The following is an 18720-nucleotide window of genomic DNA, read 5'->3' on the forward strand; positions in this document are numbered from 1 at the left end:
CTATAACAGGTGGGATGAACATTTTGTTCTATGGGCAAGGGTGTAACTCATGTGAAAACTACATTTTTGTTCACTTACATGGGATTTTCCCTCAAACTCACCATATCTATTTTTCAGAGTACCAATGCAGAGACAGCAAATGAAAATAAAACCATGACTACCGATCCCAGTACAGGGCCAGTAGAAACTTCAATCAAACCATTGCCTTTTAAGGCCCCAAGCTTCATTGTACGTATTTATTTTTACAAACCTAAAGTTGTGTTACTGCATAACTAATTTTGAAGCTTTTCAAATCTGGAGTCTACATTTAGTTCAAACCTGCAACATAGGACTCACTTACATTTTTGACTGTATATGCCTATCTTCTCACTGTACCTCTGATTTTTCTTGTTCTCTTTCTTGATGTCTGTCTTCTCTCCCCCTCCCCCTTATTTATTAAGTTAACTGTTTGTTTAAAATATTGATGTCCTGCTTTTCCAGCCCACTGTTGGGATGCACAAGGCAGTTAATAACAACAATTGAAAAACAGGAATATAATTTAAAAGAGCAGATAAAGTCAGGGAATAAAAAACTAAATCTCCAGTCACAAAAAGGTCTTGCTGAAATAAAACAGTATTTACTTGACATCTTGATGCCATTAAGGAGGAACCGGATGGATCTTTCAGGGTGGGGCGTTCTGTAGTCTGGATGCCACAACAAAGAAGGCCTTTCTTGCATACCAGTCAAGCCAACCCAAGCAAGCAAGCAGGGTTGTATGGGAGTAGACAGTCCTTTACATTTTCAGGTCCTAAGTCATCTTGGTCTTTTCAAGTGCACAGCCTGTGAGCCAGTGAAGCTAGTATTATCATGGAATCACATGCTCCAAATCAACCAGCCTTAGCCAAACCTAGCTGTGCATTTTGCATTAGGTGAAATTGCTCAACACTTTTCAAAGGCAGCTTCACATACAGCGTGTTCAGAGTGTATTGCTGTAATCTACACTTGATGTAACTAAGGCACGTGTGATCATGGCCAAATTTGCCTTCAGGTGCAGTTTATTATTTATTTATTTATTTATTAAATGTATTACTCGCCCATCTGGCTGGTCACCCAGCCACTCTGGGTGATGTACAACAACAAAACAGTTAAAACAATAAAATTCTACATTAAAAACGTCATAAAAAATACCCTAACCCACACTAAATGCCTGCCTGAACAACCATGTTTTTAATGCGTGGCAGAAGCTCATTAAAGAGGGGGCATGGCGGAGTTCCCTAGGGAGGGAGTTCACAGAGTGGGGGCCACCACAGAGAAGGCCCTCTCCCTCATCCTCACCAGCCTAGCTGTCCTGGCTGATGGGACAGAGAGAAGGCCATCTGAGGCTGATCTTGTTAAGCGGCCTGTCTGGTGTTGCTGGAGGCACTCCTTAAGATAGGCTGGGCCAGAACCGCATAGGGTTTTAAAGGTCAAAACCAACACCTTGAATTTGGCCCGGAAAACAACTGGTAACCAGAGCAGCTCCTTTAGCACTGGAGTGATGTGATCTCGCCGGCGCCTGCCTGTAATCAGGTGAGCCGCCGTGTTCTGTACGAGCTGCAGCTTCCGAACCGTCTTCAAGGGTAACCCCACGTAGAGCACATTACAGTAGTCTAAACGGGAGGAGACCAGGGCATGTACTACCGATGGGAGCAGATGGTTGAGAAGGTAGGGGCGCAGCCGCCGTATCAGATGGAGTTGGTACAGCGCTGTCCGGCTCACAGATGACACCTGAGCCTCCGTGGACAGCTAGGAGTCCAAAATGACCCCCAGGCTGCGGACCTGGTCTTTCAAGGGTAGCCGTACCCCATTCAACACCAGGTCAACATCCCCCAACCTCCTCTTGTCTCCCACCAAAAGTACCTCGGTCTTGTCAGGGTTCAGCTTCAGCTTATTCCTCCCCATCCAGCCACTCACTGTCTCCAGACATTTGGACAGGGATTCTATGGCCAACCTTGGTGAAGATTTGAACGAGAGGTAGAGCTGCGTGTCATCCGTATATTGATGACACCGCACCCCAAACCTCCTGATGACAGCCCCCAGCAGCTTCACATAGATGTTAAATAGCATCGGGGAGAGGATGGAACCCTGTGGCACCCCACAAGTGCGTGGCCACGGGTCTGAAACCTCCTCTTCCAGTGCTACCTTCTGGTACCTGCTGGAGAGGAAGAACCAGAACCACCGCAATACCATGTCTCCAATGCCCAACCTCTCCAGGCAGTCCAGGAGGATACTGTGGTCAACGGTATCAAAAGCCGCTGAGAGGTCGAGGAGAACAAGGAAGGAGCATTCAACCCTATCCAGAGCCCTCCTCATATCATCCACCAAGCGACCAAGGCCGTTTCTGTCCCATGCCCAGGCCTGAAGCTTGACTGAAATGGATCTAGATAATCAACTTCTTCCAAGTGTGCCCTCAACTGCATCGCCACCATCCACTCAATCACCTTGCCCAAAAATGGCAGATTCAAGACTGGGCGAAAGTTGTTCAGAATTTGGGGATCCAAGGAGGGCTTCTTTAAGAGTGTTCTTATCCAAGGGTCTTATCCAGTTGGCACACCAGCCTAAGCTGAGCTCCTCCTCCCCTCACAGAGGCCATTTCGTCCAACTGCCTGTGAGCAGGAGAGGAAGAAACAGCCAACCAGGCAAACTGTCACCATTGCTATCTCCATCTGTTGCCACTTCATGAAGTAGGGACTGGGCCCTTTCTCCCCTCACAGAGGCCATTCCAACCTGCTGCCCTATGAGCTGAAGAGGAAATAAATGTCACCATCACTTCAAACAGGCCTTTTAAACCATTTTTATCAATACCCGCCCCTCCCCCGCCAATCTCTTATTACTTGTTTGTCATGTCTTAAGTTTTAGATTATATGCCTGAGGGCAGGGATTGTCACATTCTTCTTTTTATGTCTGTAAGCAACTCTGGGAGCCTTTTTGCTTACAGGGGAGAGTATAAATGCTGTAAATAAACAAATAACCTGTGCAAAAGCACACCAGGCCACAGCCGCCATCTGGCCATTCAGGAGCACACCCAAACTGTGAGCCTGACGCTTCAAGGGGAGTGCAGCCTTGTACAAACCAGGCTGTATAATAGGGCTAAGCATGTAGTGCCTGTGGGCACCAATGTGCCCTCAATGGTGCCCTCCCACTTTTAAAATAAATTAACACATTTTCTTGCCAACAGCTGGGATTGCTGTGAAATAGATTTCTGTTGGTGCTAAAAACTGTGGGTTCAAAGGAGTTGTGTGGGGTGAGCCCCAACACACCAAACCTCTGCCTTGTACTCAGTCTTTGGGGCGGGTTACTTGTCCTTTTCCACACCTCCTGTAGCAACCATTTTGTGGTGGTGCCCAGGATAGTTTCTCAAATTGCCAAACCATGGCCCATAAAGGTTGCCTATCCCTAATATATAAGGACACTTAAGGCTCAGCTCGCATTCACTCCATTACCGATCTTAGACACTACCACCTCCTGGGGATGTGGTGCTACTAGGGTTTCCTATCTTTTTCAAATTCTGGCAGCCTAATTTGTATATTATGCAAATGTTTGGTAGTTGTGCTAATTAACTATAGATGGACATGCATGGTGTAAAATTTCAAAGGGGTTGTAAGTTGTGGCTAGGATTGGATCTTAGCAGTCTGAAAACTGTCATCCCTCCACATAAGGTGGGTTGCAGTGGTACTATTACCATCATTTTCTTTTTAAAGCTTTTTTTTAAAGAGAAGAAAATGATGGACATATATGGGGAAGAAAACCTGAAAGTGGTTCCGTGTTACAGGTTGGGGATAAAGGTAGATTCGGCTATTGGGCGGTATCAAAATGAAATAAATAAATAAGATTCTGGGTCAGAGAAGATTGAAGAGTGTTCTTCTAGTATCTATCTAGATTAAGAGGTATTGGGTTGTATCCAGTGTTAGTCCTACTTAGAGCAGACCCATTGAAATGAGTCTACTCTGGAGTAAAGCAACAGTAACATTGGAAACAGCCCATTCTTGTTTAATTATTCCATCACCTTGCAAAACATTCTCTATTGCTGTAATACTGCATTTAATGGAAAATACTACATTGTGGCATTAACTACATTGTGAGCACCTGATCAAAATACAGCACCTGCTGATCCTTCATACAGTTTCTTGGGAGTAAGCTGTTGGTGAAGTCAATGGGAATGCAGCTTCTGTCCTTGAAGACTATGTTGCTGGAAAACTTTCCTCAGCTAAATCCTGTTCTCTTACAAGTGTAAACTTACGCATGTCAGTTCAAAAGAAAGGCCCATTGAATGAAATGGGACTCACTCCTAGGGTAAGTCTGTATAGTATTGCAGGCTTAGTCTACTGTAGCTGCTACCTTCCTCTTTCAAACATTAATTCACAAGACATTCACACCATTAATGTCTTTGCAGAGTCTGGTGTGAGTTTTGAGATAAGGAGATATGGCAGCTGGTAATTATTAAGTGATAAGGACTTTCCAGTTCTAACACTTTAACAAAACATTGAAAGCTGAATACTTTTTACTATGTGGGAAAAGTACAGCACGTTTTATATTGTATGACTCTTTGGGGACCTAAATAAATTGCTCCAAAGCAAGGGTATTCGATAAGCAAAATTAACATAACAGCAATAGCAAAAGCTTTTGTGTTTGCAAGTAACTTTGAAAACTCAAGACTGTTCTTGAAAACAGTACATTGCTCTGTTAACAGCACTCTATTTCAATAAGGCTTCCTTTATTTGGAAGAAAAATAAAGTTTCCATAGGGCTTTTGATGTGAAAGGTATATATTTTTTTTCATTTTCTTAAATTATTTCTGAGCACACTAGTTCTGGCACAGACCAAAATTTCCTCCTGTTTCTTGCAGTTATGAAGAAAATGTACTGCATTTGTCTAATTTTAAAAAGGTGCATGGAAGCATTTTAGTAACAATGCAATGCAACAAAAAAAATCCTTTTTGAATGTATTAATAGTACATGTGTTTGTCAATGCACTTTTTAACTATTCCAGCACTCTGGCATTGGTGGAGCTGCAGCTGGCAAGAAGAACAGAACCTGGAAGAACCTGAAACAAATCCTTGCATCAGAAAGGGCATTGCCCTGGCAACTAAACGATCCAAGCTGTAAGCTACTTAGATGCTTTCCATATAAATATAAATAACTTCCTTGAAATTATACCTAAATTAGTTTATCTGTACGAGATGCATTGTGGCCCTCAGCAATTGAAGATTGGGGTAGACACTTTCACAACTGAAAGGAAAATAAATGATGTGGCATGGAATTACTCTGTAAATTTTGCACGTGAGTAAGAAATGTGAACACAAATAGGAACAAGCAGTAGATTAGGGGTAGGCAACTTTGTGCCTTCCAGATGTTTTGCTGCTGGCTGGAGCTTGTAATCTAAAACATCTTGAAGGCACCAGGTTCCCTACCCCTGGTGTACAGGATTGAAGCCTGAGGCTGTGCATTTAATGAGGTGATCAGTAGTGTTGGAAAAGCCATCTTCCACAAGATCAAAAGTGGCAGACAAACTTCTAGCTAGCAAGGAACACCAGGCTTCCTAGAAACACTGTTTAAGAACAGCTGGTCTGGACCATCAGTTCTTGAACAATAAAGCCAACTCTGACAAGTTTCTTGAGAGGCTGTCCAACGCATATACAGTAGGTATAGAAAAAGAAAAGTGCATTTGCTAAAGGTATACGTGACATAACACATGACCAGACCAAATAAAATGCAAGCTAAAGGCATGTAATATGTAACTAAAAACCTTGCAGTGCTGATTAGGGATGTACGAAACACCTACCTGGCTCCGCGCCGGGCTATCCGCGGTGGGGGGGAGGCACCCCGTCCCTCCCCCCGGAATACTCGATGGGGGGGAGGCACTCCGTCCCTCCCCCCGGAATCCTGCCCGGCTGGCTCCATTCCGCGGCCAAGCCGCAGAACCGCCGGCCGGCTCCAGCCACCCGCAGCCGGATATCCGGCCGCTGGGCAGCCCTGCAGGGACGCAAATGGCAGCTGTCGTAGCTGCCGCCATTTGCGTCACTGTATTGAGCCGTGATAGGCTATGTAAATATTTACGTAGCCTATCATGGCAGGGGGGAAAACCCCAGCGTACGCAAATGGCGGTAGCCGCCACCATTTGCATACGCTGGGTTTTTCCCCCCGCTGCCGTGATAGGCTACGTAAATACTTATGTAGCCTATCACGGCCTCCGCAGGGACACAAATGCGTCCCTGCGTTAGCCATGATAGGCTATGTAAGTATTTACGTAGCCTATTACGGCTATGAAGAGGAGGAAATGAATGGCGGCCGCAGGATGGCCGCCATTCGCAAAGCAGCACGGACGGGAGCAGGTAAGTGCTCCGTTTCGCGTGCCTTTCATGGGGTGGGGGCGGCGGGGACTTCGTCCCGCGCGCCTTCGTGGGGTGGGGGGGCGGGGGCTTCGTTCCGCGTCAGATTTCGGGGGGCTGAATGCACTGGCATTCGGCCTCACTGAGATCCATCGCAGAATTCTCTGACACCCCTAGTGCTGATACAACTTTAGTCAGGATACTGTTCAAGCTGATTAGTGTCTTATTTGGTATGTCATTCTACTACAGGGGTCCCCAACCTTTTTGGACCCATAGGGACATCTGGGAATTTGAGATACTGCTGTGGGCACCACCACAAAATGCCTACTCAGTGGGTCACTGCTTTGGCATTTTCCTGTCACATCTATGGATCTTAGGCTGGTCTTCAGCAAAAACATTTGCTTCGTGTCTGTTGGACACCTCAACATCTCTTTAATAAGGGATTCTCTCATTCAGCTAATTGCTGGCAGTGCAATACAGCTAATGCTTCTTTTAAACATATGTTTTGGCAATATCCAGTAATTGCTTCTTTTTGCAGGGAGGTTATTATACAGAAAAGTATTGTACTGGAACAGTCTTTAATATTCACTGGTGTACATGCACTTTTGAATTATTTACTTGCTGCATGGAAATTACAAATGGTCAGTGTAAATGGATTCTCTGCACCCTTTTGACAGCTGAAAGACTGATATTACAACACTGGAAGGACAAACACTCACCTCCTATAATGCAATGGATTGAGAATCTTACATCGCTTTCAATATTTGAAAGGGTGGCATATAGACATCACCTTCAAATGGATAGTTATTTGGATATTTGGTCCACTTTTGTTGTAGCCCATGTATAATTCCTAGAAGGTTGGATGCATTTCATACAAATCTATGTATGTATATTTTTTTTAACATTAAAATGTAAAAATATATATATATATATTTTCAGGTGCTAATGTGCACCACACTGGGGACCCATTTGTGGGTGCCATTGGAGGTGCCCACGAGTGGTTGGGGACCCCTATTCTATTCTATTTTATTTATTTAAAATTTTATTATACACTTTTCCTTATGAAATAAAGTCAAATTATAGCCGGGCTTGATGATGTTGTTGCCACTGGAATCACCATGGGGGCCACTGATGTGGAACCTGGGCAGAGTAACTTGCAGTGGCCTCAGCTCACACTGTGAGTTGTTCCTAATGATGCAGTTGGCAAAGGAGGAAGGCAGAATTAGCCATGGGGATGCTGATTCCCCATGGTGGCAGTACCAGTTAGACCAGTTGGGTTGGGCAACTTGTACTCCTCTTCATGTTTTGCCCTACAACTCCCATGATCCCTCACCATTGGCTATGCTGGTTAGGGCTGATTGCAGTTGTCAGCCAAAACATCTGGAGGGCCACACATTGCCCACCCCTCATCTGGACTGATTTCCAGTGTTAAAAGTAGTGCCATTTTTAACCCAGCAATTTCACTAAGATTAAAGGAAAATGTCAGCGGAAGGCAGGAGTTGTATTAAAGTTTGAATCCTTTGTCCAGAAATACATTTGCCACTTGGTGTTTTCAGACTCTGGTATTACACAGCCTGCAGTGTGTTCCTAGTGTATTTTATGGACATCTGCTGATGATGCTATATCTACTACATTCTCTGATTTCAGAAATAAATTTGCACATATTAAAACAATTGTTTAAAAGCAACTAGTTGAAAGATATAAGAAACAGCTGTCCAACACCATTGTTCAGAAGGCATTAGTGCCATAGATGATGATTAAAAGGAGCTGATCTCCTAACTTGGAAATGTTTCAGCCATAAAATCTGTACCAAATGTATCTGAGGAGAAGGAGGCTATACAGGCACAAAATGGATTTGTGGTCAATATATGGTGAAATTAAGGATATTTTTAAGTGCTGGAACTCAAGGCACTGTGCCTGTAGAAATATTTGTTTGTGGCACAGTTTGCTATTACTCCCTAAACAGCTCCAGAAAATAGTAATTTCCAGCCTCTCATTTAAGCATTCACACAATTTTTCTAGGTCATTGACCAGACTTAAAATGGCATATGCTTAAAGATTTATCTGATTCTAAAAGATTACACTATGCTTCTCTCCCCACCCCCCAGATTATAGCATATTAGTCTTGAGAAATGTTTTACGGTCTTAACATATGATGGGCTCATGCTGTCACTTGCATATACAGTGTTGCTGAACACAACATCTGTTCCTACCAGTTACCTTCACTTAGGTTCCAAAACCTAAATATAGGATAAACTAAGAAAACTCACTGTAATACTTCCTCTGATCTATTAGGTGAGATCTGCACCAGTAGCCAAGGCAAAAACAGGTGCACTTCTGGATGCATTTCCCCATCTGTACCACAATGCTCATCTGAACCCTATTGAACTGGCTTGATGTGTTTTTCAATGTGCATGGTGTGCATGTCCTCATATGGGGCCACCAGTTGTTACATGTGACTAATTGCCAACATCTACAGAGGAATCAGCATCCTTGTTTTTATCTTTCTGCCTGGCTTCTAGCAAGGATTCCAGATAGTAGTAGTAGTTATTATTTAGCGTCATAAATATGCATGATGTTTTTACACAATAACAACAAAAAGACAGATCCCTGCCCAAAGGAGCTTACAATCTAAAATTTGACACAGGGAGACAATAGAAGGAGGAAGATTAAACAGTGGAAGAATTTATGTTTAGTTCATTTACATACACTTAGGCGTAGTTTTTGTAGTAGATGAGGAGGAAGGAGTAAATCCAATGGTTTCATGGAAAAGGTGGGGTTTAAGGGGTAGTTTGAAGGAAGAGTGACAGATGGTATTATGTAGTTTTTCTGGGAGGGAGTTCCAGGCAAAATAGATAGTAAGAGAAAAACAGGGTTATCTGAGAGACTGATTGCTCAATCCTATACATGCCTACTCAAATGGAAGTCCAAAGAGTTCAATAGGGCTTACTCCCAGTTTAGTAGATATAGGATTGCATCCTGAGAGCCAGTGTGGTGTAGTGTTTAGAGTGTTAGACTGGGGTTCTAGTCCCCACTTGGCCATGAAGCTCACTTGGGTGACTTTGGGCCAGTCACTGACTCTCTGCCTAACCTACCTTACAGGGTTGTTGTGAGGATAAAATGGAGAGGAGGATTATGTATGTCTTGGGCTCCTTGGAGAAAAAGGCAGGATATAAATGTAATTAATAAAATAAGATAACTTTGTACGGCTGAGAGTGATGGAGGTAGAGGAATGAACGGCATGGGTGGGGATATATTAGGATGTGTGGGTGGAGAAATAAGACTGGGAGGCAAGGCCATGGTGGGCTCTGAAGGTACAAATGAGGCATTGTGCTGGATCTGGGAATGGACAAAAAAAGCAGTGTAGGGATTTTAGAAGAGGTATCCTGTGTTCTGACACTACATTTTTAGCAAATACCCAATTTATGTCCATAATTTGAATAACTGTATTATTTAACTTGAACTGGCGCTTTCTAGTTACACTCCACAGTGTTTCATAAGCAGGTATTAGGTACTGAAACATGCATCTTTCATGTCTGTACTTAATTAGGATAACTCCTTACTGCACATGCATGCTGGTTCACAAACGTGTTGTCACTAAGAATGTGCAGAATGTCCTGCCATCACTACCACTAGCTTATAACAACTGGATTAAGGTTTTGTATTGTAAGGGAATGGAAAATGGACTCCAGTCAGGCCTGAGTCCCAGCAACGTGTAAATTAAGAACTGCTTTTGGAAGTGAGATTAAAGATACTGGATTTAATACTGTTTTTTCTCTCTGTTTCTGTCACACCTCCAGACTTCAGCATTGATGCTCCTCCTTCCTTTAAACCAGCCAAGAAATACTCTGATATTTCAGGGCTTCCTGTAAGTATTTGTTTATATTTCTAGGATTGCTGTGGGCTTTACTCTGCACTGGTCCAAACCCTTGCACCATTTATAAATCATTTATAACAGTAGTTCTCAAATTGTGTTCTGGGGAACTCTGGAGTTCTTTTGTACGCTCTGTGGGCCTGTTTGCACATCATGGAGGCAAATCGTGAGTTAAACAACTCAAAGTTAACCTAAGAACTAACTGTAGGTTAACTTTGGGTTGTTTAACCCACAAACGTATCATGCAACAACCTACAATTGGACCGATCAGAGGTCGATTACGCAAAGTGGAAGTGGCTTGTACACAACCTAGCAAATCGTAGGTTAATTCACCCATGATTTGGCTCTATTATAAGCAGACCAGGTCAATGAGAAGTTGGTAATGGGTGGCAAGCTTCTTTGAAAGACACCTTCCCTCCCTGCCTCTACCAATCTTGCCATTTAAAATGTAGCCACAGCATTGCATTGACCAGGTTATAGGGGGCATACTGTCAGCTTGCACAGGGCAATGATAAGGCCGAACAGGCCAAACCAGTGCTCCCATGAACTGAATTTGTACCCTAAAACATGTCCCAGTATCCTCTGAAACATGCTTGCATTGCCTGAAGGCAAAAAGTTTGAACACAACTGCTCTGTAGCTCTCTAGCAAAGTAATTTTAAACAAATCAGGCCAAAGATATAGAGCCCAAGCCTTTTGAGATCTGACTTGTAGGTCCATACTAAAATCCTACCTAGAAAAGCACAACCCTTTTCTCTTGCCCACCCACTCCAAACTGGCTGAATAGTGTTTGCCAAACAAATAACAGGTGTGAATACATCTTTTTCTGCATCTGATTGAAAACTGGGAAATTCAAAAGGTTAGTTGCCAAAACAGGAACCAATTTTGAGTCACTGTAATAAAGGCTTTCTGAGTGTAGGTGTGCCAGTTCTGTGCCCCTGGCATCAATCCCCGTGCTGATTGCTACTAGATCAGACACAGACTGGGGCCTAGGTCAAGGCACAGTTCAGAAGTTTGAAAAGCAGCAGGCAAGGGCATGATTTGTAGAGGAGGAGTGCACGTGAATGGTACCTAATCTTTCCTCTGCCTGCCCTGAGTGTCCTAGGCACATGTTTACTGCAAGTGGGAGAATGACGGGATGAGGGTAGTACAGGAGAAAGGCAAGTCTGGCAAGGATTAAGTACCTTTCCCCTGCCCACTAGTCTGTCTTTTTTCAGCAGATTCAGGTTCTTGTTGTACTGCTAATCTTATGCTACTCAGTACATCTTTCTTGAGGTTCATTTTTAGACACAGTGTGCAATTCATTCCCTAAGAGAGCGTGTGACATTTGCGGGGCAGGGTTTAGGAAACTGGTTAAGATTTGACTCTTCAGAAGACATTTGCTGCTTAAGTTGCAGGTGGAGGCAGGCTGGGGTTATGGACTGGCTTAATGTCTTGTCATCTGTGTTGGTTGTGATGATTATATTGTTAGTGTTTTACAGTTTGAGTTTCATATACACACAGACATACACACACATATACACACTTGCCATTATGTAGGTGCTTTACAGATAAGGAGAGGAAAGGTCTCTACCCCAAGGGGCTTACAGTCCAAAAATACAAGGGAAACAGAGGAAGGGAAGAGAAATTGAGGTACGAGGAAGGAATAAATATATTTCTTAATTAACCTCAGAAGCTGTAATTCAGGCATGTGGAGCAGCCAGACTTCTGACTGCCTCCAAAAGGCTTGTGCTCTCTTTTATTTTGCCCCTAAATGTGGGAATTCTGAATATTTACCACATGAAGTGACACACAGATTGCGAAATGCAGCCCATATTAAAAAAAATGTTCTTTGTTGCATCTTCACTTTCTCAGAGTGTCCTAGGTGTTTTCCGTCCACCTTCTGAATCTGCCTTGTGACAAGTCCTATATTGTTGTGAGTGAAAGCCTCCTTGCCTCTAGTAAGGGCTCTCAACACTGCCTATTTTATTAAGGTAATTAAATGGTGGTGTGTTGTTGTTTTTCAAATAGCCAAGCAGGAGTTATTTCTAAAGAAGCCCTGAATTTAACTTTGTATGCTTCCTAATGAGAAGGCGCAAAAGGGACATTGCAGAAGTCTCATATAACATTCCCTTCTCATTGGTATGTACAATTGACCTTGTTGAGGCCAAGAATTTGGTTAGGACTGCAGGAGTCTGTAATAAATCATATATATTGTGAATTTCATTGCTTTCTTGGTAATGCTCTAGTCCTGGCTATTAAAATGGAGAACGCAATAAGCACTTTCATCAGGACATCTGTTCTAATTATAAATCGGCATTTGAAAACGGTTAGGGCATGCAGAGCTATGTATGCCCTTAGGGAGTCAATAGAGCTGTTCCCCCACCCATCCCCATCCCATAACCAAGCACACTACTGAGGGGAGGGGGCATATCTCAGTAGCAAGAACACATCCTTTGCATGTAGGTGGCCGCAGGTTCAGTCCCTCAGGACTGGGGATGACCCTTGCCTGCCCAAGACAGGGAGAGCTGCCATCACTCAGGCAGTGCTGGGCTAGATGGACCAATTGTCTGACTCAGTAAAAAGCAGGCTCATCAATTCATCTGCAATATGCCCAGCTGTTGCTGTGAACCAAGACCATTTTGCACAACACATAAAGCAATCCATCAGTGTAGCTCTCCAGGGCTCCTGTGTGCAGGGAATTTTCAATCCTACAAATAGCCCTTGCACCCGGAGTATGGAGAGGGGTGGAGCTCATGGCTACCTCTGTATATGGCTTGCAAGGGCCATACAGGAAAAGCAGGGTTTGCTGCAGTGCACTCGGCATATTTGGTGGGAGTGAGTGGGAGGGAAGGGCTTACTAAGCTAACTATAGGGGAAGCTTTTCCACAAGCAGGGCTGGAGGATGGATAATACAATTAATATTTTTGCCTCTCTGTGATTTTTTTTTTAACTTGTGCAACCATCATGTAGTGGTTGGACTAGGACTAGAAGACCCATGTTCAAGTTCATACTCAAATCCAAAACAAACACTCAAGGTGTAAGACACCCAGCAGGATTGCACTAGACCAGTCAAGTTTATACAATGTTTATAGATAAAGTATGGCAGAAAGCGAAGAGGATCTAAAGAGCCTCTTGTTGAGGGTGAAAGTGGAGAGTGCAAAAGCTGGTTTGAAACTCAACATTAAAAAAAACTAAGATCATGGCATCTGGCCCCATCACTTCCTGGCATATAGAAGGGGAAGAAATGGAAGCAGTGACAGATTTTATTTTCTTGGGCTCCAAGATCACCGCAGACGGTGACTGTAGCCATGAAATTAAAAGACGCTTGCTCCTTGGGAGGAAAGCTATGGCACACCTAGACAGCATAGTAAGAAGCAGAGACATCACCTTGCCGACAAAGATTCGTATAATCAAAGCTATGGTTTTCCCAGTAGCAACGTATGGCTGTGACAGCTGGACTATAAGGAAGGCTGAGCGCTGAAGAATTGATGCCTTCGAACTGTGGTGCCGGAGAAGACTCTTAAGAGTCCCCTGGACTGCAAAGAGATGAAATCAGTCCATCCTAAAGGAAATCAACCCTGAGTGCTCATTGGAAGGACAGATACTGAAGCTGAAGCTCAAATATTTTGGCCACCTAACGCGAAGAGAAAACTCCCTGGAAAAGACCCTGATGCTAGGAAAGATTGAAGGTAAAAGGAGAAGGGGGCAGCAGAGGATGAGATGGCTAGATAGCATCACCGATGCAATGAATATGAATTTGAGCACACTCTGGGAGAGCGCAGAGGACAGGAAGGCCTGGCGTGCTATGGTCCATGGGGTCACGAAGAGGCGGACACAACTTAACGACTGAACAACAACAACACTTGATGGTACAGTCAGTGTCAAGTAATTTTATACAAAGTTCATACTCAACGATGAAGCTCACTGGGTGTCCTTAGGCCAGTCTCTGCCTCTCAGACCAACCTATCTCACAAGGTTCTTTGAAAGATAAAAATAGGGTAGGACCATATTAAGCTCCTTGGAGAAAAGATCAAATATAAAATAGGTGGCAGGGGAGTGGAGGATTGGAACAATTTGTGGAGTTCTCTTGAAATATAGAAGATGAGCCCATGGTTATATTAATGCAACAGAAGTTTCACTCAATACTGAAAAAAGTATGAAAATGCTCTAACATCTGCCTCTTTGAGGACAAACCAGCCGTGTTGCTATAGGAACAGACGAAGATGCAGACATGTACTTCAGATAATTATGCCTTTAACCTAAGTTGACAGAAGTATAAGACTTTTTCCTCATTATATTACAATGCTATTTTATTTAAGTATTGAGTAATTTTGGGAATAAATTTATTGGCTCCAATGTGATTTATCACATCACAATCTTACTAAGTCGGTTACTGCTGATATGGGGCTTTTTTATGTCAGTGGAAAAGTGGGGCACCCATTTCCTCTCTCCACCTCTCGCTCTCTTTCTTCCCCCCGCCTATAGCCATCCAGCTTAGAAAAAAGGTCCTGTTCACATGAAGGTGACCTTTCTTAAGCCTACTTGCTGCGTGGGGCCAGGGAGGCCATGGGGCCAAATCCAAAGGCAGCAAAGGTGACATCCAGCCTACAAGACAGCAGTTCTCCACCCCTGGCCTGGAATGCAGTGAATAAGTGGTGGAGAACAGTTACTGCATTGTTACAATAATCTCTAGAGAGATTGTTTTAAATAACAAAAAAATGTTGCTGGAATGTCCAATCGCCAGGAAGAACTGGGAACCCCACTGGCACTGAAACGACTTCAACTCTCAACCATCTTCAACCAAATCAGAGTTGATTTGCCCACACACACACACACCTAAAATAAACCACGGGTTATGTGAGGGTTGTTTAACCTTCACATAACCCTCGGCAGCTGGGTTCACACAACGTGACAACTCCCAAGCAGGGGTCGAATATGCAAAATGGTGGCTGGCATGCATCGCAGCCTCACTGAGGGTTAAACAACCCATAGCGTGCTGTCATGTCATGCGAACCGGCCCATTGTCTCCTTTCTTTCCTATTAATGGCTGTCCATAACTATTCTTGGAGGTCTTTCTCAAATTATACAACAGCTTTCGAATTCAAAATAATTTCATTATCATGAAGAATTATGAATACAGAGCAAAAAAAAAGAGAAAGGAAAACAACTGGCCACCAACTGCTAGGACATTCCTAGCAGTTAAATACTTTAATAACTCTTTGTATGGTATACCTCTGAAATGTTAATTTTCACAGGCTTTGGGCTTCTTCACATGGAGCCTTTATTCTGCTATTGAGACTGGTTACTTATGGAAGCTTGCTGGTCCTTTAGATGATGTCGTCAACCTCCAGGGCATCTCCTGCACTAAATGACCTTTATTCCATTTGTTAAAAGATAAGAGATAATGAGCTATCAAATTACAGCCCTTTCATTGCCCTTATGAAAAGAGGAAATCCTGCAATAAGAGGAGCTAGACCACAGCATCATCTAGTGGCTATATAATGAAACATATCAAAGACTCAGATAAGGGGGAAAAGAAGGGGGAAACAGGGCATGTAAAGGGAGTCCGTCGTGATCCTGCATTTAAAATGGAAGCAGAAAGACCCATTTTAAATGCAGAATTTTAGGCTGATGTAAAAATGCTCTTTAAAAGTGTGTTTTCAGACTCTTCCATTCAGATGTTTGCATGTGTGTGTTCTTCTTCTAGGCAAGCTATACCGACCCACAGAGCAAACTGAGATTTAGTACCATTGAGGAATTTGCCTACATTCGGATGCTTCCATCAGATGTTGTTATGGGTTATCTCACTCTCAGGAAAGCAACAACTGTTGTTCCATAAGAAGCAAAAGCAAAGCCAAAGCCTTTTCCGAAAAGTGGGTCACAGGACTAATGGCACAAGATGTATATGTACATTATAGATCAAAGTTGTTAGAATTAAAAAACAGATCCAGTTATTGATTTAATCTTGATATTTGTATTTACTTGCTTCCATGAAGCTTACTGTATTGAACGATATACCCTGTGCATTTAATATCACTGGATTAGACTTAGTTAGGTCCTATTGAGCACGGCTTAATTGGCATTAAAATCTCTGAAAGTTATTTTCCCCTGGGGCATATTATTTGGTTTATTGTAAATACAGTTTTGAACTCTGTGGACCACAGGTTTTTTTTTTTGTCCCTTACAGTGGTTTGAATCCAGAATTAGGTCATGCTTAGGGTAGACCCATTGTAATCAATGGGACTTAAAAATTAGTCATGACTAATTTTTAAGTTCATTGATTTCATTGGGTCTACTCTAAGCATGACTTAAGTCTGGAGCCAGCCCAGTAGCTCAGATCTTTGTATAATTTCTGCTCTCTCGTGGGGGAAAGGAATGTGTTCATTTTTTCTTCTCTTGAATCAGAAAGCAAAAAGGATCTGCTGGACTGCCATGTAAGTTTTCTACACTTTGGGCTGGGAAGTAGATATTGGTCCAGATTAAAGGTTTTGACAAGTAGCCATTGGAAGAGGCCACTTGTTACCCAGGAAAAAGAGGATAGTGATGCATGTAGCATGTCTCTCCTATTCCCTCTCCTCCCTGCCCACCATCCCACCCCCTTTGCTCCCTCCTGACCTCGGAACAACAGCAACCTCGGCAGAGGAGCCACCAAGGAACCAAACGATTTTGGTAGCATGCTGAAATGCCAATAAAGAGAGCCTCCCAGGGTTGGGAGTTCTACAGCTTGACAAGGCACAGCAACTTTTAGATACTCTGAAAGCTACCTCTGTTTAGGACTGCTCTGTCAAATCAAAAGAGCAAGAACAAAGGAAAAGATTTTCCTTCCGTTAGCTTAAGAGTAGTACTGTTTTGTCCTCCCACCAGAATGTGAAGTACTGTACTAAGTTCCTAGTACAATCAAGTACATATGAACATAATAATTTATAATCATGGGGAACTTTAAAGTATTGTTGCTGTAAAAGATTTGATCTTGGCAATAAAGAGAAGGAAATATTTGGCATCATTAAAGAAAGAGAAAACAGACGTTCTTTTTCTTCAAAGAGCTTAAATTATAGGTTTAAATAGGAAACTGATATTGGTGCAATTACCCCTTTGAAGAATGATCATGGATACGACATAACACGTTTTGAAATCTGATGAATATGAAAGAAATATTCATAAAATTCAGGTTTGTTGATACTTGACTTCTCGAAGCCTAAACAGACATATAATTTACAATATGATAACTGCTGTCATTGTCACTCACTGCATGCTGATATTCTCCATATATTTTGAAATGTGTGTAATAAGAAAGTTTTGTAAAGTTTAAAATTAGTTTTTTTTCATCTTCCCTCCCTGTACCATTTTCCTTTTTTTGTCATGTCTTTTAGATGTCTGAGGGGAGGGCCTGTGTCATTTTTTAATCTTTGTACAGCACCTAGAAAAATTTAGGTGCATCATATATAATAATAGTTTTGGAAGTGCCCCTCAGTCTTAACACTTTTGGAAGCAGATTATGGATGTACTTGTCACGTTCTTTCATCCTCCCCCTTCGCAATCAACACACTCCAAGATACCAGGCTTCAGGCTCACTACTGTATTAGTTAACAACCAAGTTCCTTACAAATGCAAATTCTAGGAAACTCTCAGGCTACAAAGGAAACAGCTACTTCATCCGGGAGCCAAAGTAGAAGTTAGAGAAGTTGCCCGCAGTTTGAACAAGAACTTCCTGGTAAGACTAGCTTACGGGGGATGCCCCTCCCTTACAGTTGCTCCCTCCTATGTAGGTTATCATGCATAGCCAACCTGGTGGAGCATCTGAGCTCTGCCTCTAACTTTTCCTGCTTCGCTCTGTGATGGACCCTAGCATCCCTCAAGTCACGCCCCTCACTCCTCCTCTTCCCCCCGAGACCTGGGTTCTCATGGAGGAGGAAAGGGGGGTGGTTCAGGCCAAGCCATCTGTGCACCAAGGTCTTGAAAAGAAGGCCTTGCCATATCTGATTTCGCTAGGGAGGGAGCCTCCCCCTGTTCTCGCTGTTCCCATTCTGAATCTGAGCTGCTAGCTATCTCCACACGCTCAGATTCATTCCTGACAGTACTTTTTAAAAAATGACAGGATATAATATCCTGTAAGATCCTAAGCTGGTATTTTTGAGGTTTAAAAATACAGTTGTAGATTATCTTGAACTAAATACTGGTTTGACTGCAGCAAAAATGTGTATTGTATTTGTATATATTAAAATAAATGAGTATGGATTGTGATCCAAGTGAATTTTATATTTTTAAAAATGGGGAATCAGGCATTGTTTGTTTTTTTCTTCCTTCCAGCAGTCCTAGAGACAGTCCTAGGTGCAATGTGAAACCATCACAGCACCTGGTACACCCTAATTTGAATGTGTGAGCCTCCTCTTACATTCCATCTTAAGACTTAAGACTAAATGCTGGGTACATGGTGTCGTTGTCAGCCATTCCCACCTCCCCTTTTGCTTTGTTTACCATCTTTTTTTTTACCAGTTCTAAAATATGTAGGCTATTTATGTTG

At 42.8% G+C, this 18720-nt stretch overlaps 1 protein-coding gene across 1 annotated transcript in view; it reads left to right on the top strand.

Moving 5' to 3' along the window:
* INO80C (INO80 complex subunit C) overlaps positions 1-18443 on the top strand; it is a 49721-nt gene extending 31278 nt beyond the window's left edge. Inside the window, exons 2-5 of the mRNA XM_084857545.1 lie at positions 118-228; positions 5007-5118; positions 10146-10213; positions 15907-18443. Of these exons, the coding sequence (XP_084713671.1) occupies positions 118-228; positions 5007-5118; positions 10146-10213; positions 15907-16038 (423 nt within the window). The 3' untranslated portion in view covers positions 16039-18443. The remainder of the gene's footprint in view (positions 1-117; positions 229-5006; positions 5119-10145; positions 10214-15906) is intronic.
* The last annotated feature ends 277 nt before the right edge of the window (positions 18444-18720 follow it).

This window comes from Heloderma suspectum, chromosome 5, assembly GCF_057233095.1.
Source record: "Heloderma suspectum isolate Gila_16-S chromosome 5, 16-S_ref, whole genome shotgun sequence".
In the NCBI taxonomy this organism is placed as follows: Eukaryota; Metazoa; Chordata; class Lepidosauria; order Squamata; family Helodermatidae; genus Heloderma; species Heloderma suspectum.